Below are 27,541 nucleotides of genomic sequence, written 5' to 3'. Positions count from 1 at the left end.
CTCATACCACACAGAAAAATAAACCCCAAACAGCTCGAAGGCCTAAACTTCAGAGCTAAAACTATAACATACTTAGAAGAAAATACACAGGAAAAGCCTTGTGATGTTAGACTAGGCAAATTTGTTGAATATGACACCAAAAGCACAAGCAACAGAAGAAAAACTAGGTTAATTAGACAAAATCAAAATGTAAAATTCTGTGCACTGTAGGATACAATCAATAGCATGAAAGGGCAACTCCTGGAATGGGAGAAAATATCAGCAAAACATATATCTTATAAGGGGTTAATTGCCAGAAAAAATATGTGTATGCATGTGTGCACATTGTACATATATGTATCATGTGTGTATATACATGTGCATATATATATATATATATATATATATATATATATATATATATATACTCCTACAACTAACTCAATAACAAAAATCTGATTTTAAAAATGGGCAAAGGACTTGAATGGACATTTCTCAAAAGCAGTTATACGAATGTCCAGTAAGCACCTGATAATGTGCTCACCACCAATAATCATTTAATCCAAACCATAACATCATGGCGCTTTGCACTCAACAGGATAGCAATTATCACAGGAAAGACAAGCAGGAAATAGCAAGTATTGGTAAGGACGTGGATAAGCTCAAATGCTGTGCTCTGCTGGTAGGAATATGAAGTGGCACAACCACTGTGGAGCACCTGTGGCAGTCCCTCAAAACATCAAACGCAGGGTTAGCACGGGAGCCAGCAGTTCCACTTGTAGGTATAGAGCCAAAGACAGGAAGGAGAGGCTCAAACAGGTCTTTGTTTACCAGTGTTCACAGCAGCAAGATTCACAACAGCCAGAAGGAGGCAGCAACCCAAGCGTCCATTGACAGAAGAGCAGATAATCAAAATGTGGTACGTACATGGGAGAGATATTACTCAGCCTGGACGTTCTGGCAAACACTACAAAGTGGATAAACTCTGAGGACAGTATGCCGAGCAAAAAGAGTCAGACACACACAAAAACAAGTACAGTGTGGTTCTACGTATGTAAGAACCTAGAGAGTCCAGTAGTTAGGGACAAAAAGTAAAACAGTGGCTGCTAGGTCGGGCGGGGTGTGGGGAGGAGGAGGAGTTGGGCGTAGTGGGTAGAGTCCCAGTTGGGCAGATGGAGAAAGCACTGCAGATGACGGAGGTGACAGCTGCACGACTCAGCACATCCTCTCCCCTGGGTCCTGGCAGAAATGACTTCACAGGAGTCCCACCCATTCCCACTCCCCAGGAGTGTGTGCTGGAGGGAACTGAGACGGACCCCGGAGGGTCTGTCTCCAGTGGGGCAACTGGAGAACACAGGGTCGCTCACAAGGTCGCTCATGCATCTGTCTAGCAGATGCTTCTGCCCTGTCCTGTGGTGCAGATGCTGTTGGGAAGACAGACACCAGATACTGACTATCCAGTGTCAAGTAGCATGAAAGAGAGAAAGGGCAGTTTAGGTGGCTATCTGGACACGGGGACAGGACAGGCCTGAGGGGGGATGTTGGGGCAGAAGTTTGCATGAAGAGTGTGGCAGCAAGCTGTGCCAGGGCTGGGGGTGAGGAAACTCCAGGCAGGGAACAGCCAGTGCAAGGGCCCTGGGGTGGGAGTGTGTGTGGTCTGACTGAGCACTAGCCAGGGGGCCAGAGCCACTGAGTGCAGATAGTGGTAGGAAGTGGGGCAGGAGAGGGAAACGGAGGGCAGCTCCTGCCTAACGGACAAAACCCCTAACCTACAAAATACACTTTGAAGCTCTGAAAAGCCTCTAAGCAGAGCTCCCTCCTGCCTCAGAGCAGAGGTGAGGACCTTGATTGAGAAGCCCCTGAGAGGTGAGTGACCACAGATTCAGGAGGACCACGAAGGTCTAACCCAGCAGCAGCACAGAGACCATTCACTAATTCACAGGAAGCCCCAGGCAAGATGTCTCTGGAAGGTCAGCTGTGTCTGGCTCTGTCTCACTGTCAGCCTCTCAGCTAGCTGGGCAATTGGGGGGGCCCAGTGAGGTGAGCACTCAGGCCCCGTGGAGGGGGCGCCTGGCTCCAGGGGCCAAGCCAGGGATCCTGGTCTGGCTGCCCTGCTCGTTTCTCTGGGGCATGGGAGCAGGAGCTGCCACCAGGCCCAGTGGCTGGCACTCACCGGGACATGAAGCAGCGCCTTGGCTTCCGTCTTCCTCATGGTGCTGCCCTCTAGGGGCAGGCGCTCGATCTTCCCAGTCTGGGCAAAGAGCAAGTGGGTCCCAGGGGGCAGGGGGATGACGGCTGTAGGCACCAAGGGTCTCTGGGGAACGGGAGGAGCCACTGTACTCAGACCTGGGGGACAGGAGAGTCAATGAGCAAGGGCTATACACACGGGAGATGCACAGGTGCACACGCACATGCTCCCAGGTGCACACACATAAACAATTCACATGCACACACATGCACACACCTACACAGACACATGCACACACACACGTACACACCTACAGACACAGGCACACACACACACATGCATACACCTACAAACACATGCACACACACAAGCACACCTACAGACACATACACACACACATGAGCACACCTACAGACTATGCACACACACACACCTGTACACACCTACAGACACAGGCACACACAAATGCGTACACCTACAAACACATGCACACACACAAGCACACCTACAGACACATGCACACACACATGAGCACACCTACAGACTATGCACACACACACGAGCACACCTACAGACTATGCACACACACACACGAGCACACCTACACAGACACACGCACACACCCACCCATGCACCCACATGCCAGGTCACTTCACCTTTCTGGCACCACAAGCTTCACAGTCACACAGGGCCCATTTTCCCTCTGCAAGCTCCAGAGCAGGAGGCCTGCAGTCAGCGCGAGGGCGTTGGTGACGATGAGGCAGCACGTGAGTCGGGCATTCCAGGTGCAGGGGGAAGTGGCTAGCCTCCTTCTGACAGGAAGGACTGGGCTATTCCTCTCTCACTGAACACTGGCTGCAGTGGTGAGGCACAGCAGCCAGGAATCCCTGCTGAAAGGAGTCGCCTTCCCCTGGGTGCTGCTGAGTCCTTTACTGCCCATCAGAAGCCCCTTCCTATGGCATGGGACAGGGTACCCCATGACCAGCACCCAGGGGCTCAGCCTGGCCACAGAGGCCGCCCTCTCCCTATGCTGCTCACTCCTGGGCCTGCTCAAAACTATGGTTTATGAGATGCTACTTTGAGAGGCCTCCCCATCAGCCCACCGTGCACACCAGGACCCCTGTGGGCTCTCCTCCCGGCACTGTCCCTGTCTGGTCCCTGCCCTTGGGTTCCGTGACTTTCCCTGGCATCCCCCACACTGCCACCCACTCCGTGTTGGATGAGTAAATCGTGGAGTTGTGAACATCGCTTTGCTGTTTCTTAGCAGCTTTGGAGAAACATCTAGTGGGGGATCGATCTAGGATCACTAGCTACACTGAGTGTAGAGATCCAAAATTCGTTATCTTGGCTTTTGGTGACTTGTGACAGTGACCAATTTCGACATTTGTGGCAGAGGCAGACTCTTAGAGCTGGAAAATGTCCTTGCTCATCCCTCAAGCTAAGACCGAAGACTGAGTCTGGGGCAGGTGTCTGCCCAGGGCCCCATGGCCGTGCTGGGCCTCGGGTAAGGAGGGTTCAGAGCCAGCTTGCACCACCTGTGGGGCTGCCTGCCCTGTGGGCTGAGGGTGGCCTGAAGGGTAGCCTGGGCACCTCAAGGCCCTCAGGCACAACTGTGAAGGAGGGAACAAGCCCCACCACCAGGGGTGGTTCCTGCCTTCCCTGCTGTCCCCTTGCCCAGACAGTCCAAGGCCAGGCCTCCCACATACCCTCTCTGCTACCACCTCAGCACCCATGCCACAGGCCCCACTGGACATTCAGAGGAGGAAGAGAAGTGGTAGGAGGGTGGGGAGAGGCCAGGGCGGGTGACAGCAGCCTCACAGGCACTCCCTCTGGTCGCTAGCTGGGCAACCCTGTGTCCACTTACATGGCGGCCTCATCCCGGGTCTGGTCCTGGTGCCCTCCAACTCACGGCCGTCCCGGTCCACGCACCAGCAGTAGCCGGTGCTGCCGTGGCACTGTGTGGGCGCGTAGTGCCCGTGCTCGTCACACTCAGGGACAAACAGCCCAGGGAGCCTGGGCCTCTGTGCGTCGGCTGCTCCCGCAGCTCCAAGAATGTGCTCTCGCTCCTGCTGACACCGGGTTTTCTCTGCCTCTGTCGGGAAGACAGCAGAAGGGGCCATCAGCTGGGGTGTGACAGGGGGCACCCGAGGGCAGCCTCCCCTTGTGGGTTTCATTCTGTCCATTTTATTTTTATTGGTTGTTCACAACATTACAAACCTCTTGACATATCATATTTCATACATTAGATTGAAGTGGGTTATGAACTCCCAAATTTACCCCAAATGCATCATTCTGTCCATTTTTTAAAAAATAAAAGATCACTCTTATTTAATTTACGTAATTATCAAGAATCTATTTATATTTCCTTTTCTCTCCTAAGCAATTTTTGGAAATTTTTAAAAATTGGGGCAAAACTGACATAAGATAAAATGAACCATTTTCAAATGTCAGTGGCACATTTGGTACCTTCTCAGGGCCATGCAACCACCTAAGCCCAGCAGCAGCCACTCCCGACCCCTCCTCCCAGCCCCAGGAGACCACCAGGCCTCGTCCAGTCTGGAGTCTGGCCCTTCTCTTGGTGAAGGTCTTCAAGGTTATCCCGTCCTACCATGGGTCAGTCCTACCCTCCCTGATGGCTGGCTGGGTGACATCTCTGGTCTGGCTATGCCACATTTGGTCTGTCTGTCCATTGACGGACATCACTGGGTTCTAAGGAATTTTAAGTTTTTCTTAAATGTGTCCTTTGACCTCGCAAGCTTCTGGCTGACTCACATTGACTCAAAGCCAAAGAGTTGGGAAATTAAAAACCAGAGTGTCCACCAACTTTTGTGTTTCCCTTTAACCTGACCTTGACCTCTGAATGGTGCAACTCAGACCCCAAGGCAAGGGAAAAGTTCTAAGTATTTCCCAGAACAAACAACTTCTAGCCACACAGAGCTCTAGCTGGCTCCACACTTGCTGGAACCCAGCCACATGAGGACCAGGCCAGACAGGCCACCTGCGCAGTGCTGACCACATAAAACCAGGCGCCCGTTCTCCATGCTGCTGATTACCAATAACTGCATTGGCCAGTGTCCGGCTACCCCTCCCCTGGGGGCCTCCCCTCCTCTGCCTGGTAATCCTCAGAAACCCGCTCAGGCATCCTGTAGGAAGCCTCCTTAGCCCCTGGTGAGCTCCAAGCCCCTGGTTCACTGGCTCTATAGCTCTCCTCACACCACCCCAGGGCTGGTCCTTCCCTGTCTCCTGAGCAGACTCTAGGCTCTGAGAGGCCATGACTCACTCTCCTCCACCTCAGGAGGGGCCCCTACAGGACTGGGCTGTGCTGAAGACCCACACCGGCCCTGGCTGGAGGGAAGCCACAGGGGCACACTAGCAATCCTGGAGCGAGGGTCTGGACCAGGGGCCCAGCGTAGAGTGGACACGCAGAAGACTCTCCACAGGCAGGGGCAAAGGAGGGCACACACCTCCCGATGACTAGAGGGCAAGACAGCTCTGGGGCAGGGCGTGGCAGACTCTGCCAAGTGAATATTTTCAGCTTTGTGGAGGATGCACAGGCTCCCCATCACAACCACGCAACGCTGTGGTTGTAGCACGGAAGCAGCCATGTTTAATACACAAATGAAGGGCTGTGGCTATGTTCCAATAAAATTTTATTCATAGCAAAGCATGGGCCACAGATTTGCCTGATAAGGACTGTGGCTAACGTCCCCTGCTCCAGGGCCTTGCTTGTTATATTGGGGGAAATTACAAGTATGTGTGAATTCATATACATTAATTAATTAAATATATGGTAATAACCTATGCTAAAAGGCTGCGTGTTCACAGACCTGTGCCTGAGAGTATTCTGGTTCTCAGGTCACTACTCCTGGGTTACCCTGGCATGCCAACAGTGCTGGCTGAGCTGCCCTCCCTCTGCTGTAGAACAGAGATGAAGGACAGTGCTATGGCTTGAACATTCTCCTGCTGGGAACTGGGTCCCCAGCACAACTGTGGAGGGAGGTACCGAGGCCCCGAGGGCTCTGTCTGCTCAGATGGGTTAGTGTTGTCACCGGGGAGTGGGGTCCTGATTAAAGAATGGAGTTTGGACCTGTTCCCTGCCCTCTCCCACCCATGGGATGCCATCTGCATGTTATGACGTGGCAAGAAGGTCCCTTACTAGTCGACCTTGGACTTCCCAGCCTCCAGAACTGTGAGCCAAATAAATTTTTCTTATAAATCACCCAGCCTCAGCTCCTGCTCCAGCAGAAAACTGGCTTAGACCACAAGACGACACACATAATCGGAATTTTAGGCTCTGCCTCCAAATGTTCATCTGTGACTGAACCCACACAGGCAGAAACGGTGACATTAAGTGGATGAGCTGCCAATCGGTCTAGGCTGCCAGTCTTCAGGTTGGCCAGCTCAACACGACTGCTCCCTTGATTAGAAGCAGTTTGTTTGCTGAGAGTGTGTATGGAATTTGGCAAGAAGAAACATTCTGCTTTTCTTTTGTACCAGAGGCTACTATAAAAAACAAAATGAAACCCTGGATGTAGGAAGGGCCAAGGAGATGAATGAGCCTCCTGGTTAGAACGAGAACGGCGGTTTCCCTATGCTCTCCGACATCCAACGTGTTTACTTTCTCAAAACCTTACATTCCCACAGGGCCTTAGAGTTTCTGCCTTAGCTGCCCCACCCCATAGACATTTTATTTAGTTCCATTACAATCCTATGTGATAGGCAACTGTGGTTTCGTTTTGTTTTGTTTACAGTGTAGTGATTGGGCCCAGGAATGTTCCACCACTGAGCTACACCCCCAGTTCTTTTGTCTGATTATTATTTGTTGTGGTTGTTTTTTTAATTTCGAGACAGGGTCTTGCTAAATTACCTGGATGGCTCCTAACTTGCCATCCTCCTGCCACGGCCTCCTGAGTAGCTGGGATTATGGGCTCATGCCACCACACCCCAAGACAACTGAGTTTTCACACTAAAGGAGAAACCTGCAGCTCGACATGCTAACAGGCTCCCTGAGACCCAGGCATGATAAGTGGCTGGGCTCAAACTAGAATCTCTGGATTCCTGGTCCAGGCCCTGTTCCTTCCGGCCTTGAATTTTTCCATCTGTGCCCCAGGATGGCCCACATGCACTCACTGTCACGGCAACAACGACTACACACGTGGCCTCAAGGCACTCACTGAGGTCATCTGAGGGCTCAGAGAGATTCTCCTCTTATCAACATCTCCACACGGTGCTGTTCCAGCACAGGCGTTCTGTGTTAACCTGGGGTTTGACACAAGAGATCTCAAGTGATCTGGAGCTGGCAGCAAAACTCTTAATTATGTCTTCAGCTTACCCAGAGGGGGAAACCCCATTCTGACCTAGGAAATGGGATTTCAGGTGTGTTTATCAAGCTGTGACCTCAGTGAGTTTCCTGGATGGTTCCTCCACCTGCCAGGGGCTGCGGCTTCCATCAGGGATGGTGAGTGGGGTGGGTGGGGAGGCCAGAAGATGCTTCTCCTGCACTGGCTTCTCATTGGGAAAATGGAAACTCAGGCAGGCTTCTTCTTACCCTCTGAGAAGTGGCTGAGCCACTCAAGACCTGATATGTACTTCAGGAAGGGCAGGACGTCTACGGGGGCTTTTCCTGTGGTGAGGACCAGGAGAATGAAAGCCAAGGAAAACCAAGGAGAAGGAGAAGCTAGGAGGAAGCCCTTCTTGACTTCTGGATTTGCATTCCATGTCCCCGTGGGATTCAGTTTGTCTCTATCAAATAACTGGCCACCACAAGCCAGGTGTAGAGGTGCACATCTATAATCCCAGCAGCTCAGGAGACTGAGGCAGGAGGATCTTGAGTTCAAAGCCAACCTCAGCAACTTAGCAAAGCCCTAAGCAACTCAGCGAGACCCTTTCTCAAAAGAAAATATTAAAAGAGCTAGGGATGTGGCTCAGTGGTTGAGCACCTTTGAGTTCCATCCCTGGAACCAAAAAGAAAAAGAGGCCATTGCAGAAGGAAGCCGAGCCTCTCTGATGGGGAGAACTCAGAACAAAGTCGTCTGAAGAAGTGCCGTTTACTGGGGCTCTTCCTGCACAGAAGTGGAGGAAAGCCCTTGAAGCTGGGAGGAGAGCACATGCCCTGGAGCCCGAGTTATCTCTTGCGCTGTGCAAAGCGCCCTGTCAGCTTCTGCCCAATCCTCTCCTAAAACTCTCACCCGTCACTTTTTAAATCACTGCATTCATTGAACTTCGCAGACCCTTGAACCACTTGTCCCCTTTATTGTGATAAAAGCACTCCTAGGAAGCTGCCATGAGCCAGGCGCCCCCCAGACAGAGGATCTACAGCTGAACAGGTGGCCTCAGAGCTCACGGGCCAGAGGAGAAGGCCAGGCTCCTGCTCAGGGGACCACAGGGGGAGAAGGCCACCACGGGACCAGAGGGAAGGAGAAGCTCATCCACCCCAGTAAGGGCTCGTCTGACCCTCAGGGTAACAATCTATGGTGTCCCTATGTATGTGAGGCCTGGTTCAGTAGCTGACTGGCAGAAGTCTGGGGGCTTCCAGGTCTAAGTGAAGAAATAATCAGGAGGCAAGAAATTCAGGGCCCTGGTAAGCTTGGTCGCCACGATGCTGACCTGGCTCCCTGCTGCCAAGCCGAGAGCCAGCACATCAGTCCCTGGCGAGAAGCGGCTGCAGTGTGCTGGAGTGGCAGGGGTGGCAGCCTAGGTGGGTGGGCTTGTGAGCTGCAACACAACCTGCGGCCAAGTGGAGCCCGCCCTGCAGGCTGGGGTCCTAAGGCACTGTGAGCCAAGGCATGCTGACCTGTCACCTTATAGCAGCCAGGCCTGGGCATGGTACAGACCCTGTGGCAGAAGCCTACTCCATGCAGCACTGCAGCCCAGAATCTGCAATAATAGACCATCTTAGGATCTCAACCTCTGTCTTCCTGACTTGGGCAGAAAATGGGGGTGGGGCAGACCCGGATGGAAAGCAGGACTCAAGAACTGACCAACAGTGTTTGTATCTTTCCAAACCCTAATTGGCATTAGTTTGGATCAATAGCATTAGTACTTCTTCCAAACCCTAATTATCATTAGTTTGGACCAATAGCATGGAACCAAGTACCATATAAAACCCTAGACCAGCACACTGGGGGAGAAAACCTGCTATTGAGTTCTCTTTAAGTGGCATCAGAGTTTTAGTTTTGGTTTTATTCTTCAATAAATCTTACTCTTACACTCCCTCTTCTTGCTCTGTGGACTTTATTCTTTGAATTCAGAAGACAAGAACCTGGAAAGAAGTTGCTGATGAGATGCTAAGGCTTGCTGTGATACCAGGAACCTAGCCCACTGTTAGGAGCTACACCTCTTGGCTACAGAGGCTGCAACCTGTGCTCAACCCCACCTGCCTGCAGGAGCGGAGAAACTCCAGTCTTACCTGCTAGTGGAAGTGGGAAATCAAATTTCATCTCAAAACTCCAGGTGAAATGCTTCCAGGGTTTTGGTTAGAGGAGAATCAAGATGAAGAACAATAAGGAAGCCCTGAGGAGGAGCCTGAGGCTCAGCGATGACACTGCCGAGCCTGTTTGGAAATGAGGCCACCTGAGAACTCCAAGGAGAGGCTGTACTTTGCAAAGCCAAGAGCACCAAGACTGGGGAGGCTCTCCAGCTCCAGAGGGCCCTGGCTGGGTCCTCCTCGACCTTCCCTCCCTGCCTGCCCCACTGCATCTCTGCATTATTCCTCCACACTCTTCAGATCCTCCCCATCCTTCAAGGCTGCGGGCAAGTCTCTCTCTCCTGGTGCTTTCCCCAGAATTTCTAGCCCACCTGGATTTTTCTCCCAGCCACTGGTCACCACTGACAGATTCACTACTTTCAAGTGCTCCCCTTTCCTGCCAGGTACACCCCTCCAAGGCAGAGGCATTCCTATTCATGTGCTGAGTATAACAGCAGGCCCACAGGAGGTGCTTACCAGTACTTAACTATGCAACTAGTTAGCTAAGAGCCTTGGGCAAATTAGCTAGCCTGGCTAAACCCCCATACTCTTATCCATTCAACTGGCTGCTTTGATCAACAGTGATAAAGCAGTCCATGATGCAGAGAACTCAGATGTGGTGCCTTGGACACCAAATTCAGGAACTATTTCAGGGAGGATGGTGAGGCCACCTGCCCAGTGCTGCCAATAAAGGTGGATCTGAGCTCCAGTAAGTGACAGTTGTCTCTGACTTGTACAGGAGCATTGTGGGTGAGAAAGCATGGAAGACTCAGAAAAAGGCAGCAGCCTAGATGTAGAATCTAGTTACAGATAAGAGAGCTCGATAAACTCTGCAAGTCACATGTACAAAGAAACAAGGTGCCAAGGTAGCAGCCCTGTGAGCCCTGAAACACAAGCAGGTGAGGAACACCACCAATGGCCACAAGGCCCACCCGACATCAGTGTCTGACTGAGAGACAGCAAAGGGAAGCTCCAAAGCATGTAGGAGTCCTGGGAGCAGGCAGGCCTCAAAGAGGTGTACCCTGGAAAGCACAGCAGGCCTGTTTAAACACAGATCTAAGAAGTCCTTCAAGCCTCATTCCCTTAGATAAAGGGAATGAACAACAGAGTTTCTAGAGCCCCTTCCAGATCCAACTAGGAAATCCCACGTTTCTCACATTGGATTTGCTTGAAACAGTGAAAACTGCCCCCCCACAACAGAAGCCCAAGAAACAGAAAACACGGAAATGTTTGTCAGTTTTCTTTCCTTTGAGCTGTACTGTGCTGCCTGTTCTCATCTCTGCTGGCGGCCCTACCTTCTGAACCCTTCATTATCTTCTTCTCTAGATGTGTGGTGTGGATCGCCAGGCAGGGTGCCCAGAGGCACAACAGAGTCAGGATGCAGAGACTGATCTGTCAGAGGCCTGGTATCTGCCCTGGGAAACAGGCTTCAGTCTGCAGCCCAGGATTTTTATGCTCCTCTTTGATCCTCTACTAAACTCCTAAGTTACTAAAGCCTAGCCAGTGAGATCCCTCTGATGTCCAGGCAAGGTCAGAGGTGGTGGCAGCTGGCCTCCAGGATGGCCTCCCTTGTCCCCTCTTCGTAGTCCCCTCTCACACTCTAAGAGCATTGGCCTGAGACACCAGCACCAGCAGAGTGACAGAAGGTCACTTCCCAAAGTAAAGACTGTGGCTTCGACCTCAGCCCCCACCATGTTTTGCTCTTCATTTGCCCTGGAGGGAGCCAACTGTTTGGTCTTAAAGACCTTGAAGACGGAGGCAGCCCTGTGGAGAAAGCAGGTCGAGGCTGCCAATGGCTGCGTGGGTCCTTCAGTGCAGATCCCTCCCCACCATCAGGGCAGACAGCCACCCAGCATCACCCAGGTAAGCTGCTCCTGAAATCTTCACCCAGGGAACTGTGAGATGACTAATGTTTACTGTGTTAAGCTGCTAATTCTGGTGATTTGTCATGCAACAACAGATTCCTAATATGATGGCTTCCAAACAGTCTAACAGAAAGAAATACATTTTACTTGGCAACCCAGTGCACACAAGTGGTGCTCACACACACACACACACACACACACACACACACACACGTCGCAATACAGGCATGCACTCACCCCATACATACATGAGCACGTGTGAGGTCTGTTTCATGGAATGGTATTTGTTCCTACCGAATACACTCTATGCACACTATCTTCTAGATATTGTTCTCTATTTCATTCACAGCATTTGAAAGAAAATGGCCACAGTGATCCACTAAGGTGACTCAATGGGACAGGGCATAGGACAGAGTGGAACAAACAGCAATTTCCTCTATTTTGTCTGTCCTCAACTGACCTTGCAGGAGCCATGACCTTAACCAGTCCACCGTCAAAGCCAGCTGAGTTCTGTATAGAGCAGGTACCAACTAAGTGCTGACCATACCCTCCCTGACCCCTGTGCTGGGCCTGATGGTTGCCTCCCCGAAAATCCCCATGTTAAAACCCAGCCCCCAGGTGGTGCAGAAGGAGGCCGAGCCTTCGGGAGGTGATCAGGTCATGAGGGTGCCCCTGGAGAACGCCATCAGGGTCTTAAGAAAGAGAGACCCTCGCTGCTTCCGTCACGTGAAGTCATTACACCAAGACTAGGTGCCTGTGAAACAGGAACCTGGCCCTCACCAGGCACAGAACTTTCTTGGACTTCTCAACCCTCAGAACTGAAAGAAACACGTTTCTGTTAATAAGCCAGCAGTCTAGGGCATTCTGTTACCGAAGTCCAAATGGATCAAGACCCCCCATGCCTGCCTCTGCAAGCCAGTGCCTTCCCCGCCCGAAGGCACCTCTGCTCCGTTCTCACACTGCGAGATTTTCACAGTGAGTTGCTTTCACACGGGTTTACATTCTACACATGTGGGGTCACACTGCGTATATCTATATGCTTTTGTATCTTACTTGGCTCAAGGTTGTGTTTTTAGTTTCACCCCCATGCCCTGCACATCATTCATTTCAACTGCTCTGTTACTTCATGGTATGAACTGAACCAGAAGTCAGCTGTCCACTCCTCCTGCCGACTGTCACTCAGGTGTTTTTCTGTTACAAACCACGGGCAGTGAACACTCTCTCCTGGGTGTACAACTAGAAATGGAATTTCTTCAGGGGACAGGATTAAATACCTGAACAGTCCTGGCACACAGCTCTTATTAATATCGTCACCCTATCTTCACATCCAACCTGTAGGTCTGGATTTGTCTCTGTTTAGTAAACAGAGCTTTAAAGAGAGGGCAAAGAGTCAAGCCAAAGCAAACAAAACCCCAAAACTGGAACATCTGCTTCCCTTTGAAGTGGAGATGTGAGACAGGCTATGCAAATAACGGATGTGATTTCTTTTTGTGTGTGTGGTACTGGGGATTGAACTCAGGGATGCCGAGTATCACAGACCTACATCCCCAGCCCAATTTTAAATTTTTAATTTCTATTTTATTTTTATTGATGATCTTGCCCAAGCCTTGAACTTGATCTGCTCCTTCTTCAGCCTCCTGGTTTGCCGGATTGCAGATGTGACCACCATGCCCAGCTGGACGTATTCATGGTTAACAGCTGCTGCAATGCCTCGACCCAAATCACAAGAGGCCCTCTCTGTACCCTGCCTTCCAAAAGCTGTGAGCAGTGCTACAGTTCTGACCTGCAGGCTCAGGAACAAAAGGCTGGCCATGCCTGGATCCTTCTAAGCCAGGGTCAGCAAACGTTTTCTCCCATAGGCCAGAAAGAAAGCTATTCAGGGTGTTTGGGGTCTGGCCCTTCCAGGTTCTGTTACAACTGCTAGATTCTGTCTTCACAACATGAAAACAGCCACAGACAATGCATAAGCTAACAAGCAAGGCTGTGTGCCAATAAAACTTTTTTGTGTGTGTATGGGGGAATACCAGGGATTGAACTCAGGGGCACACGACCACTGAGCCACATCCAGCCCTATTTTGTATTTTATTTAGAGACAGGGTCTCACTGAGTTGCTTAATGCTTCACTTTTGCTGAGGCTGGCTTTGAACTTCGGATCCTCCTGCCTCAGCCTCCAGAGCCACTGGGATTACAGGTGTGCCCCACTGCACCCGGCTCCAATAAAACTTTACTTACAAGAACAGAGAGTGAGCCAAACTTGAGACTCAGGAGGTTGAGGTAGGAAGATCACTAGTTTGAAGTCAGCCTGGGAAACTTAGCAAGACCCTTGATAAAATTAAAATAAATAAATAAATAAATAAATAGGCTGCTAATTCCTGTTCTTTTAAAAAATATTTTTAGTTGTAGATGGACACAATACCTCTATTTTATTTATTTATTGTTATGTGGTGCTGAGGACGGAACCCAGGGCCCCATATATGCTAGGAGAGGGCTCTACCACTAAGTCCAAGCCCCAGGCCCTGCTATTCCTGTTTTAAGCAGAAAATGATTTATCTCAGCGACATCTAGTATTATAGGTCAAAATGTAAACTTTGATTTGACATTTTCTCCTAGGTCAACAACATCCTGAACCCTCCTCAGGGTGCAGGAAGCGTATGCACAGGCTGCTGGTAGAACAACCTGGCACCTTCCTTTCCCTCTTCAATAACTGTAAGGAGCTGTGGGCCCCACCAGGAGCCAGGTGCCCCCGTGGGCACTAGAAGCCAAAGCACAGTGCCTGCCCCTGTCCTCAGTGCACTCCAGGGCTGGTGAAGGGGACGGACATTCAGACAGCAGGCAGCCCCTTGGAAGCATGGTGGAGTGACCATGCCCTGGCACCTCTTACTGAAGACGTTTATGGTCACGTGAACACATCTGTCCAGTAGCAGCAGCAGTGGTTAAAAATAAACAACATAACAGGCTAACTCCAGGACAGGGAGTCTAATCCCATGTCAGGACACCGTGGGTCAGACCTAGGGTTCTGTGACGGGGACCGAGGCTGGGTCTAACACTGACTCCCCAGGTGGCCTTGTAAGGGCCTTTCCCTTCCTCCAGTTCAGCAGCCTCTGTGTAAAAAACTCGCCTGAGAAGATCAGCACGGCTCATCATGAAGCAGGGGCTGCAGGCCCTCCATGGTTTGGATCTTAAACATCCCCCAAGGGCCACAGTTGGAGGCTTGCCAGCCTCTGGGGGGCCTGTGGTGCCCTTGGGAGGAGGTGGAACCCTTAGCAGGCAGGGCCTGGTGGGAGGAAGTTAGGTCATTGGGGGCGTGGCCTCAAAGGGATACTAGGACCCCAGGCCCCCCCATTTCATGGCCACTGAGAGGTGGGCAGCCCTGCTCCACCACATGTTCCCCTTCATGAGGTTCCGACTCACCACAGGCCCAGAAACCACAGAGCCAACCAACCACGAACTGAAACCAAGAAACAAAAAAAACCTTCGTCCTTTTAAGTTGATTTTCTCAGGTATTTTGTTAACATGATAGAAATATGACCAACACAAGCACCCAGCATGTAACAGGTTCTGCACAAACAACAGCCAGCTAGACTCACGCAATCAACAACATCCGCTGAGAATCCCCTAGACTTGTGCCTGGGCTGCCTGGAGCCACTGGGAACTTGTACTCTAGGGAGCAGCCACCTGAGTCTCAGGTCAGCAGTGACTGTAGAAGCTGCATGTCTGGGTCTGGAATACAGGCAATCCAGGCTCTCTTCCAAGGAGTCCGCAGTCTGCATCTTCCCCTAGCTTGGGCCCTTCACCTTGTCCCATACCCCCAAGTCAACTCCATTCCCCAGGGCTCTTTAGGAACCTGTTAATTTTATATGTGAATATGACTGGGCCACAAGGTGCCCGTATATTTGGTCATACATTATTCTAGGTGTTTCCACAGATTGTGTTCAGATGAGATTAATATATAAATAGATAGGCTGAGTAAAGCAGATCATCCTCCCTAATGTAGGTGGGTCCAATCCAATCGGCTGAAGGCTGACCACAATAAAGATGCTGACCCTGTCCTGAGTAAGGACAGAATTCTTCTGCTCAGAGATTTCCAAAGGGGAACTTTGATTCCCCCATCTCAAGACCTGAACTAAAGCATTGGCTCTTCCTGGTTCACGTGCCTGCTGGTCTCTGGACTAGAACCAGGCCGCCAACTTTCCTGAGTTTCCTGCTTATCTACTGCAGATCTTGGGATTTGTCAGCCTCCGTAATTATCTGACTCAACTCTTGTAATAAATCACACACACACACACACACACACACACACACGCACGCGTGTGTGTGTGTGTGTGTGTGTGTCCTTTGGGCTCTGTTTCTCTGGAGAACTCCGACAAACAGGCCAGTCCTTATTCTGCAGTCCAAGGTGATGGGCTCCAGGCTGCTAGCAAGCATGGTCCCTGTGCTGCCCACTGGGTTGTGCAGTGCACACCAGAGTAGCTCTGTGCTGCAGCCTGGGCTCCCATCCCCCACCTCGAGAATCATAGGCCCCTCCCCAGAGCCTCCCCCTCCCCCCTCCCCTCTGCCCCCTGCCCAGGGGCCATGTACTTGGCACCCCTAGGCAGGGAGATGGCTACCAGGCCTGCATGTCCCACCACCTCACCTCCAGGCACGCATCGGAAGCCATCTCCTTGGTAGCCAGGCTTGCACTGGCACGAGAAGGAGCCTGGGGTGTTGTAGCAGAAGGCATCGGGGTGACATTGGCTGGGCTGACATTCGTCCACATCTGCAAAACAGTCACAGGGCCAGGAGAGTGAGACTGCTTCTGGAATTTGTGGCTTACACAGCAACGTAAGGCACTTGCTCAAATCTATGGGGGCCAGCTGCCGATCTGAGAGCAGTGACTTTAAAGTCATCTTATGTTAATTTTCTTTCTTCTTTATTTGACAAAGGGATGGAACCCAGGAGCACTTTACCACTCAGCTTGCTAAGATGCTGAGGCTGGCCCCAAACTTGTGATCCTCCTGATTCAGCCTCTCCAGTGGCTGGGATCACAGGTGTGTGCCATCATGCCCAGCTAAATATTAATTATCAGGACATGAGGTCCTCAGTTCCATCTAGTACCTTTCCACCTAATGTGTATCACCTTGGCTATAATATTCTCATGAAAATGTCACGCTTGCCAAAGGGGAAAGAGAGGATTCATCTGCACCTTAAGATGACCCCTCCCATCATCAATGAGAGCTTCAGAAATGGCTGGGCGTTTAGACAGATCATTAACTGCTGGATAGAAGAGCCTCGTGGATGAGAGAAAATTCACTTGTGCAGTAACGAAGACAGAGTAACTCAGAGGTCATGGCTGATCTTATGTAAAGTATGCACTTTTCAGAAACACTCTATGGTACAGTTTTAAGCAATTTTGCATCCAAGAGACTCAGGGTGATCTGTTCATGGATCATCTTACCCAGAATCACCTTCCAGGGCACCCTGTCTCCTAGGATGGGCTGATGCCAAACCTGAACTCTATAGTGTTATTTACTCTCCGTCTCTGTCATCATTTATCCAATTAGGAAACTTTGCTTTTTGTGGAGAGGCTGGAGTGAGCCGGCTGAATAACTATGTATTTTACTAAATAAAACTATGTATTTACTAAATAAAAGCTATTTATTTTACTAAATAAAAGCATGGACTTCAAGCTCTGAGCATGCAAGCACTGTTTGTCCATTTGTGCAAGACAAACAACATTCTCAGTCCCCAACAGACAGCAGGTATCTAGCTGTCGCCTCAGCGAGACAGTCACAGACGGTCACATAGGACAAATCAGCATGGGCTGAGAACAGCCCCTGGGAAAGCATGTGGTTCCAGCTATAGCAGAGGTCAGCTGCCCACTTCCCAGGGGAGCTGGGAGGACCATTCTTTTTTATCGTCCAGGGCAAGTTGGTGACCAGCGGAGCACAAGCCCCACCTAGGGACCCTTTTGGGTTACCTGGTGGGAAAGGGGGCACCACGCACCTTGGCAGGCTCGGCCATCCCCAAAGAAGCCGGGCAGACAGGAGCAGGTGTAAGAGGAGCCTCCCGTGTAGACGCACTGGGCCCGCTGCGGGATGTCACAGTCGTGAAGGCCGGTAGCACAGTAGTTGATGGGACGCTGGTCCACAATGGCTTTGGAACAAAAGGTTATCACCCACTGGTGGAAGAGTCCCTGAGCAGTGGGCACCTCCCAAACCCCTCCACACCTATGCTTTGGTCCAATGGAGCATGAATGAGGGACAGTGCCTGGACCCCAGGTGTGTGGGTGTCACCGTGCTCTCCACTGTTTCCTGCTGTCCCCTCTCCCTGGACTGTGTCACACATCCTCACTGATCAACACCCTGGTTGGGCATTCAGCCTGGCCCCACCTTGGCTTCACCCTGGGCTCTGGCCCAGGCCACTAACTACACCACAGCCTGCGACAGGCCCCAGGACCAAGCTCCTCCTCATCTGGACCCAGAGGCAGGACATTTGCAGAGGCCACACTCCCATGGCAACCCTGCTGGGGTGGCTTTGAAGCCAAGGATCTGAGACACACAGGGTCTACAACTTTGGGCCCCCTGGGCAGACAGAAAGTTCACGACCATTGCCAGAGTCCCCCCCACTAGCACAAAAATAGATAGTTTAGTACCATAAAGCATTTGAAAGCTAATGTTTTTACACCAGTTGAAAGGAAAATACTTCCTAGGTCTCCCTGTGGCAATGTGCCCTCCACAGGTCTGGTAGTTTGAGATGGAGAAGGCCCGGTGCTCCCCACCAGGTACTTCTTAAATTTTTCCTCTGTTGTTAACAGCTAAGGTTTGTCCCGAACACCTTAGTGTTCAGACATTTAGCTTTGGTGGCCTCTGTCCAGGTCCATCCTAATGATTCTGCCCCTCTGCAGCCCTTCAGCTGTCCCCAATCAGGTCCCAAGGAGCCCCTCCACTCCCCATGACTCAGCAGAAGGTCTGTGGCCAGCTGCAGGACACCGGACAGGCCTGAGCCTGCCTCTTTATCTATATAAGCAGCCCCCCGCTCCCGCCCTTTATCAGAACAGTGTGTGAGATACTTTCCTTGTGCTGCAGCAGAAGTTCTGATAAGGCCACTTGGGGGGGTGGGGGTGGGGGGGGTCCCTGGCTGTCACCTTTGACTCCAGTACAGCAGAGCTGGCTGCACTAAGAGCTGTCAACGCAGAGCAGCTGGCACTGGGAATGACCAGAAGTCGGGCTGCCAACACTGGGGCAGAGGGAGAGTGGTACAAGGCTAGAGAGCTCCCTCAAGCTGCCGTGAGAAGGGCTGAGGCTGTGTCCAGCATGAGCTGAGCCTGGAGGTGCAGAGAGCCACCGGTGCTCCACAGCCCGGCTGCTGACGCTCAGGGAGCTGTGATTTGCTTATTTGTGATTTCTATCTGAATTGTGCAAAGGAAGACTCAGCTGAGTGTGAATTTCCTCCAGTTCTCCTGAGATAAGGAGTTCAGGGCGTCCAGATGGCCTTACTGGTTTGTGCATGCAGAAAGCAGTATGGTACTCCAGAGAGCCAGTGGCCAGTGCCACAAGAGCAAAGCTAACCAAGAACTTCAAGAAGAGCTGATACCCTAGTGGGGCACCAGCAGAGCCCCCTTTCCTTGGAGGCCCTGGACTGCAGAGAGCCGACTTCCTTACCTCCCTACCTATTCAGCAAAGGGGAGCCACAGGATGAGGGGACAGGAAAGTTCTAGAACAGGATTTGAAAAGATTCTCAAGGTAGGATTTCACCTTTTTGGTTCATTTATTCCTGAAGAGCGATGACCAGCTAAGGAGGACAGCAGGGTGGCTTGCCATGCTGGTTTGACAGGCAGGATCACTGAGAGACACAGGCAGGTCAAAACTGGAACATGAGGAACAGGAGAGGAAAGAAGATGCCAAGGAAGGACAAATGGAGGGAAGGAAGGGAAGGACAGGGAGCAAAGGAGGTTTCATAAAGCCCCATTACTGAGAGTTCTAAAACGAAGATCATGGTGGTCAGCTTTTCCTAACAGCTAGCAAGGAAGGGGACAGGAACACTAGGTAAGGCAAGGCCAGGGGATCTGTGCACAGTAACCTTCACCTGAGCTTGGCCCTGTTCCTGCCTTGACAGGGGCTGGTGCATAATGTGTGCTGTAGAGATGTCCTATTGAGGGACAAGCAGAATCTCCAGGTCTCCACGCCCCATATGCAAGACCAGTATTCCAGGGCCATGTCCACTCAGGTACATCTAAGGTGAATTATGGGCAAGCTAGGGACCATCTCCTTCAAAAATGTTTTGAATATTTCAGTTAACTACAGAAGTTTGCATAAAGTGGAAAAGAAAGTCATAGGCTTATAGAAAATACCAGTATGTGAGTCTACTAGTCCCCAGTAATGGACAGTGGTCATGAAGAGAGACTCCCCTGTGACCAGCCATGTGTCCTGCCCGAGCCCCAGTCCCAAGTAGCTGGAAGGGCTCGGTCAGCCTCCTAAGCTGCCAGGACTCATTCTGCACCTTTACCCGTCTGTCCCACAGAGAAACTGTCCTAGCCCACATTTCTATGAATGACACTGAAGGAAGGAGATGAAGTGATACTCAATTATGCAGTGACAAGCCAGCTATTTAAATGTGTTCAGCTAGACCTGGTTCCCAGAGACTCCCCAAAGAGCTGACAAACAGGGTAAAGGGCTAAGCAGGATGGAGGTGCCCGGGACGCTGCAGGTGGCTGGGGGAAGGGGTGGGAGGAAACCTCATGCAGCTGAAACCGGGGATCAGTGATGACCTGCACTGCTCACCTTCGTTTTTGAGCAGTGGAATCCACTATTCAAACACCTCACTCAGAATTTGATATATAGAAAAATAGAAGGCTAGTGACCAGGAGGAAAGAACAAGGGTCTGCCTGTGGCCTCCCTGTGGCCTGAGAAACTCCTGAGGCACCTCTAAGAGCTCCATGGGACACAGGAAACCACAGGTCAAGTCCAGACTGTTGCCTTACAGATAAGGAACTGAGGCCCAGGGAGGTTGAGTGTCCTCAAAAATCAAATGACCAGGAGCAGACATTTGCACAGCACTCTCCCTGCCCCTCCAATGGGTGTGGACATCAGGCATGGTCAGATCCAGGCCACCATGCAGCCCACACGTGTCCCAGAATGGACCTCAGTTACTATGCGCACCACCACCCAAGGGGTAAAGAAGCCATTATCCAGCTTGAGACAACATGGACAGTAGATGGTGTTACCATTAAAAGCAAAATTTGGAATCTCTTTGACCTCAAAAAGCAGAGAAGGAAGTCAGGCCAAATACAGAGAAACTGATGTTCTCCGTCGAGAGGAAAAAGACAAAACTCCAGCCGAGCAAGCTGAAATCCCAGCTGTGCAGGGGACGGGCCTCCCTGAGCCTGCAGATGTTTGGGTCACACTCAAAACATGAGAACTGCCTGTTCCCTCCACCCTCAGACACACCTCACCCCGTGACCTTGGCTCCTCGTCTGAGCTGCGAGATGGAGCACAGGGAAAGTACCCCAGGCGCTGCACGCAGGCAGGAAGGACAAAGGGATAGCTAGCTGACCCCACGTGAGTATCTGCATTATGCTGGCAGATGCTTTGAGCTCAGGTGGCCATCCAGCATGCGGCCCTCTACACCTGGAAACCTTAATGTCCTCGGAACCAAGGTCAACGAGCAGTGGCAGAACAAGAAAGGGTTTAGACAACACTGTTTGTGACTGGCCCGTTGTCCCCACCACAAAACCATCAACCACCAAGAGCATAGCTAGCCTAGTCAGTAGTATCTACTTGCCTCAGTAAGACTAAAAAGTTGGGCAGGATTTATGGCTCAGTGGTGGAGTGCTTGCCTCCCATGTATGAGGCACTGGGTTTGATCCTCAGCACCACACAAAAATTTAAAAAAATAAATAAAGGTATTGTGTCCATCTACAACTAAAAAAAATTTTTTAAAAAGACTAAAACAGTACACTGTGACCTGCGGTTTATAAAATTAATATGCATAAATACATGGAGTGGGATTTTAGACATAACTCATGGAGAATCTGGTCTATGACAGCTAATAGCATAAAGGTGCCCGAAATTGGTCCTTCTGCTGCACCCACCGCTGCTAATTAATGACGAGGGAGAAGCAAGTCGAAGAGCTTTCATAGCCACTAAAAGCATACGGAGAATGATTAGCAGAAGCTTAATGATGAAGCAAATGCATTGTGGACACCTGCAGCAAGGGAGAGGACGGTGTTACAGTTGCAGATGAAACTCCTTCAGCCTGACTCTCCAGGTAGGGGGAGGGCAGAGGAACGGTCCACGGTCCTCTGGAAACTGCCCGTCTGATAGCAGAAAGGTCATCTGCTCCACCAGGACCGATACCAGGACGATCCCTCTCCCACGGGAGTCAGCAGGCACCATGACATGCTTTGAAATGTTGCCTGGAGAACTTACCCACACACGTCCCCCCATCTGAGAAGCGGTAGCCCTCCACACACTCGCAGCGGAAGGTCCCCGGGTGGTTATTGCAGATCGCGTGGCTGCCACACACGGAGGGTTGCTCGGAACATTCGTCAATATCTGCAGCAAAGTTTACAAACATACTCTTAGCCTCTTCAAATGGCACTGAATATAATAAAATAGAAAGCATGCTCCCTGAGAACAGACCGATTTTCGGGCAGATTTTTATACATCCCCAAAATTGAGTGAAATGAATGTGTTTTTTCTGTGCATGGCTTCAGAGAGCGGATCCCAGGCCCATTTCCTAAGTAAGCGGGTCCTTCCTCCACCTCCCCTGGAGCCCATGTCTGCTCACAGAAGATTCACAAAGACAAATTTGAAGGACACAGGGACAAGGGACTCTGGATAGAAGCCTAAACTTGAGAGCATGTTAAGCACATTATGGCTTAAAAATGTGATCTTTCTCCAATTACAGTTACAAAGAAAAGTTGGACAATAGAGAGCTTAATGTGAACATTCAAACATTATCTGAAGCTTAATGGACTAAAAGGAAAGTCATCAACTCAGAGGAAGGCAAGTCCTTGTTCCAGAGCTGCAGAGCGGCAGTGCACTCAGGCTGGAGTACAGGCAGCACAAGGAGCCTGCCATGCCATCATGGACCCAAGGCTCAGAAAGCCCGGGCACACCTAGCCCCATGGAGACCCAGCCCAGGCCCACTGTGGCACCCGCTCCACACAGTGCTACAGCCGAATACCCTGAACATCCACCATCCCAGGACCTCAACCTCCCACTTCCCCAAGAACAAGCAGCAGGAATACAGAAGTGGGGCAGACCTGCAAGGGAGGCAAGGCCAATCAATAGCACTAGCCTTTTCCCAACCCTGATTAGCCTAAGCTTGGACCAATAGCCACTAATGTTTTCCCAAACCTGATTAGCATAAATTTGGACCAATATCATTAGTGCTTTTCAAACTGATTAGGATAAGTTTGGACTCATAGCACAGACCCAAGTATTATATAAATCTCCTACTCAGGCATCAGCCCCCATCATTCTTCTCTCTTGTTCCTGCAAGGGATCTTTTTTTTGTACAGAGGATTGAACTTAGGGGAGCTTTAGCACTGAGGTAGGCCCTCAGTCCCTCTTATTTTTTTATTTTAAGACAGGATTTCATTAAGTTGCATAGGGCCTTGCTAAGTTCCTGAGGTTGAACTGGAACTTGTGATCCTCCTGACTCAGCCTCCTGAGTTGTTGGGTCTTTTCTTTGTATCTTAAAAAAAAATTCTACTCCTTTGACCCTGACCTTCCATAGCAACAAGAAGCTGGAAGGAAGTTAGTGGCAAGCTTCTGAGGTCTGCTGCAACACTGAAGCGCACAGTCCACCCCTCAGAGCTGCCCCTGTCCCTCCACAATAGTGGAGAAGAACCCAGTTTTGCTGGCCATGACCCTTGGCACTGACTGGCAGGCATCGTGCTGTAATTAGCTGCCAACACTAAAATGGGCAGCTTGCACAGGCTGCACCCACCAGCAGTAAGTGGAGAACCCAATTCTGTCTCAAACTCTGGTTTCAATAAGACAGAAAGCTGACCAGTAGGGTGATGTCCTTTCATATGACAGTACTACAGCCATTGCCTTGGGGTGATGTACAGGGGAAGACATGTTTTGGAGTTGAATATGCTAGGTTCAAATCCTACCTGCTTTTACTACTAGCTCTTGTGGTTTTGAACAAGTTACCCAACTACTCAGCCTCAGTTTCCCCATTGGTAAATAATCATATTAATAATCATCTTGAAGGATCTTCGGAGGGTTTCAGAAAATGGATGCAGGCCAAAGGCATGCCTAGCATGCTCAAGGCACGTCACTTCTAAAATTATCAGGTATCCACCCTCAACCTCCAGCCATGGTGAAGGATTTGGCTGATTGCAGGGACACAGCCCTCAGATGGCCACTAGGCTTTGGGGATCAGTCTGCAGCTGCCACTAGTGTAAGGCTGGTCTGGTTGGCGCAGACAAAAAACTGAGCTAACCTCTCATAACCCTGGTTACCTATCCACCGATGGGGTGAAACAGGTCCTTCCCACGCCAACACCATTCTCAGAGTGTCTGAGATGTGTGCACAGGATTCCATAATGGCTGAGGCCACTCGCCTCCCTTCCCCCTGTGAAGTCCCCTCCCCAGGGCAAAGCCTCTTGTCTACCTCCAATGGCCCATCTAGCCAGTCCCATCCTGGGTAAAACAAATGCTTGCTGGCTTCTTGGACAAGCACTTTTGCCATATCAGCCCCATAGTTAGTCCTGTACCCAGCAAAATCCCTCCTACTAAAAACCCAAATATTAGTCAATTCTTTTAGAAAAGTGTGTGAGAGAGAGACAGGATCTCAGGCAAGAGGTCTGTGCCAAGCACAGCTGGAGGGTTACGGAACAGTACAAGCTAGGGCTGGGGTGGGGCTGGGGTCGGGCAGCAAGGGTGGACCTCACTACTCCATCTGCCGGCTGCCACCAACAGCCTGGGAGAGACATCCCAGTGCCCACCCCTGCACCACTGCCCCCAGAGGGTTCTCCTCGCACAGATGGCCGGACGCACTGTACTGGCTACAGGACCCAACAGGCTTAGACCCACCCCACCAGCACCAGAGTGCACAGCAATAGTTTTCAATCAAGAAGACAGAAGAGCAAGATCACCAGGGGAACTTTTCCAAGCTCCATTCCTCCCCGGGAACATTTATAGAGAGGGAAGCTATGTGTTTTGAAATAGCTCATTAGGCAATCGGGCTCTTTTCATATGCTGGGCCTGCAGAACCAGAGACAAACAGGATCTCGGAGCAGAGGGACAAAGCACAGCCACCCCCACCACACAGGTGTACACATACAAGCCAAGCCGGATGTCCTTTCTTTAGAGACAAGACTCTCGAAATTTCCTGTGAGTGTTTCATGGTCCTTGAAGTGTGGAAATTTTTCCTGAGGTGTAATTTAAATCTCCTCTTCTATAAATTGAGGCCAGAACCTTAAACCTTTCTTTATTGGGAATAGTGACCTGGTAATTGTGACAACTGTTTCTCATGGCATACCATGGTGTCTGCTTGAAGATGCTTATTCTTTAGTTTCCGGTCAACCTTCTCTCTGGAGAGATATTCCCTTCACATAATCACTCTCCAGTCCAATAGCAAAATCCTGGATTATTCTTTTTTGCTTTTTTTTTTTTTTTTACAGTGGCTACTTTTCACATATTTTCAAGAACTGTTGCTCCAATTCAGCTCTTTTTTAAAGGCCAGATCTTCGAGGAGACGTGCTTCATTATTGATTTGTTAAATGCCTTCTACATACTCAAAAAAAAAAAAATCACTCCATGAGAGATTAACCAGTACAGTCTCAACAGACTCCAAATTGAGAAGCACACAGGCACTGTTCTGACGGGTACAGAAAATGAGAGTGCTTTGGTTCAATGGGAAATCTCCAAATTACCTGGGAAGTTCGCTGTGAGACGTCTAACCAAAGCTAGCTTGTGTTGGAGGCCAGGAGTCATTATATCAATAGCACACACACCGAGTCACAAAGGCTCATCCTCATTCTCCTCCTAGGCACTTCCCAGGTCAAAATAACACACAAAGCGATCTGCTTAATGCAATTTCCTATTGAAAGCCTCGTGTCCCAATGCATTAACACTCTGAAGCATGTTGTAATGACCCAGAACAATGACCAGCCCGACTGGGAACAGCCCCACATTCCACAGAGCTAACATTCCAGAATGATGACTGACCTCAGCACAAAAGCAATGCACGTGACCACCTGCCCTCCTGGGCAAGGGCCTCTGAGAACTTCCGAGGATAGCAGCGGATGGCATGAAGCACGTCTGGCTGAGCCTTCCGAGCTGAAGCCACCTCTGCACCAAGCTAAGGCGCCAAAAGCAGAATCAGCCTGAAGGTCACAGTCAGCAGCAGCAGGCTGGGGACCCCCCAACTCTCCAACACTCAGGTGACTTATGAAGCTGCTGTGACTGCATAAGGACTGAGGAGGTGTGGGCAAATGAAGGAGGCTCACCCTGCATGGTGTCCATCACCTCTGCACAGTGCAGGACAGCTCTGCATATCCACACAGTGCTGTGCTGCTTGGGACTGTCCTGGGTCAACACAGTCACCCAAGACCACCTCGCTCCTTAGGGAAAGACTGGGCAATTAACAGTTTAGGTGAGCAGGTGTCCTCTCGGGTGGAGTGTTACCAGGAAGGTGAATCTCAGATTGGATTCTTCCACACTACAAAGCTATCAGCAAGCTGGCCAAACAAGCACACAGCCTGTCTCTGCGTCAAGGCCCTGCCCTCCGATGCTTCAGGCACCCCAATGAGCACCTTGCATGCAAGGGTCACGGAAGCAAATGCCACATATCCTGCCTCAGGACCTGCTGAGCTTCACATTGAATCACACACCAAAGCCACAATCAGTCAGTGGAGTTGAATTCCAGACTTAAGGCATTATTCCCAAATCCCAAGGCTGTCGACTTGCCAGATTCTGATTCCCCAGTCAAGCAAGGGTGGAGGGAGCTGCCTGTTTTTCTGGGCAAACATGTGAATACACTCCTCCCTGTGCCAGGGAACCTCAGGTCGAGCATTCCTTACCCTTACTAGGGGGCTCTTTACTGCAGATTTAAATAGTGCTGGATGAGGGGCCAGACATTCTTGCTCTGGTACTGGATTAACAAATATAAATATCAAGCTATTCACATGAAAGCTTTTGAAGTAAAGTCATAAATAATAAAATAAGTGCTACAAGAAGGCAAAGTAATGCAGATGGTCAAGTCACAGGCTTGAGTTCAAATATTTTTTGTCACTGGCTCATGTTAATGAGCCTCTATTAAAAAAATAACAAGTGCTGTCAAGGATATGGAGAAATCGGAACCTTGTGCACTATTGATGGGAGTGCAAAACGGCACAACTGCTACGGAAAGCGGTGTGGGGGTTTCTCAAAAAAATAAGCATAGAATGACAATATAAATCCAGTAACCCCATTTGGAGTATATAACCCAAAGAACAGAAAATAGAGGCTTCAACAGTGTTTGTACACCACGTTCACAACAGCATTATTGGCAACAGCCAAAAAGGTGGATGCAGCCCATGTGCCCATCAACTGATAGATAGAGAAATAAAATGTGGTATGTGTACACAGTGGAATATTATTCAATCTTCAAAAAAGGAAATTCTGACATGTGCTACGTGGAAGAACTCTGAGAACATTGCAGTATGTGAAATAAGCCCATCACAGAAGGACAAATACTGTGATTCCACTAGAGATTCCAAGAATCATCAGATTCATAGGGACAGTAGAATGGTGGCCATTGACCCAGGGGAAGAGAAGAGGTTATTTAACGGGCTCATAGTCAGTCGTGTGAGATGAAGGGTTCTGGAGGTCAGTGGCTGCAAAGCAGCAGAATGTCCTTAACCACACTGAACGGCATAGTTAAAAATGGCACATTTTACCACAATTAAATCTCAGCTTTTAAAACAGGAATGAATGAAAGACTCTATCCTATGAAAGTGCTGGAGAATTAGATGATGTGGTGTTTGTGAAGCATTAAATGCAAACAGCGCAGGGTGAACCCAGCCACGGCTACGTCACTGGCTCTCACCTCCGTTCAGCCCTGTGTG

At 50.3% G+C, this 27,541-nt stretch overlaps 1 protein-coding gene across 1 annotated transcript in view; it reads right to left on the bottom strand.

Moving 5' to 3' along the window:
- The window catches only part of Nid1 (nidogen 1), a 71,408-nt gene that overhangs the window by 10,875 nt on the left and 32,992 nt on the right, over positions 1–27,541 (bottom strand). Inside the window, exons 10-14 of the mRNA XM_026412497.2 lie at positions 21,904–22,029; positions 17,480–17,629; positions 16,131–16,253; positions 4,032–4,259; positions 2,153–2,325 (exon numbers count right to left, since the gene is read on the bottom strand). Coding sequence (XP_026268282.2) covers positions 2,153–2,325; positions 4,032–4,259; positions 16,131–16,253; positions 17,480–17,629; positions 21,904–22,029 — 800 coding nt within the window. The remainder of the gene's footprint in view (positions 1–2,152; positions 2,326–4,031; positions 4,260–16,130; positions 16,254–17,479; positions 17,630–21,903; positions 22,030–27,541) is intronic.

The sequence above is a fragment of the Urocitellus parryii genome, chromosome 9, assembly GCF_045843805.1.
Source record: "Urocitellus parryii isolate mUroPar1 chromosome 9, mUroPar1.hap1, whole genome shotgun sequence".
Classification (NCBI taxonomy): Eukaryota; Metazoa; Chordata; class Mammalia; order Rodentia; family Sciuridae; genus Urocitellus; species Urocitellus parryii.
Note: the sequence above shows the minus strand (reverse complement) of the source record. Positions and strands in the feature narration are given on the sequence as shown.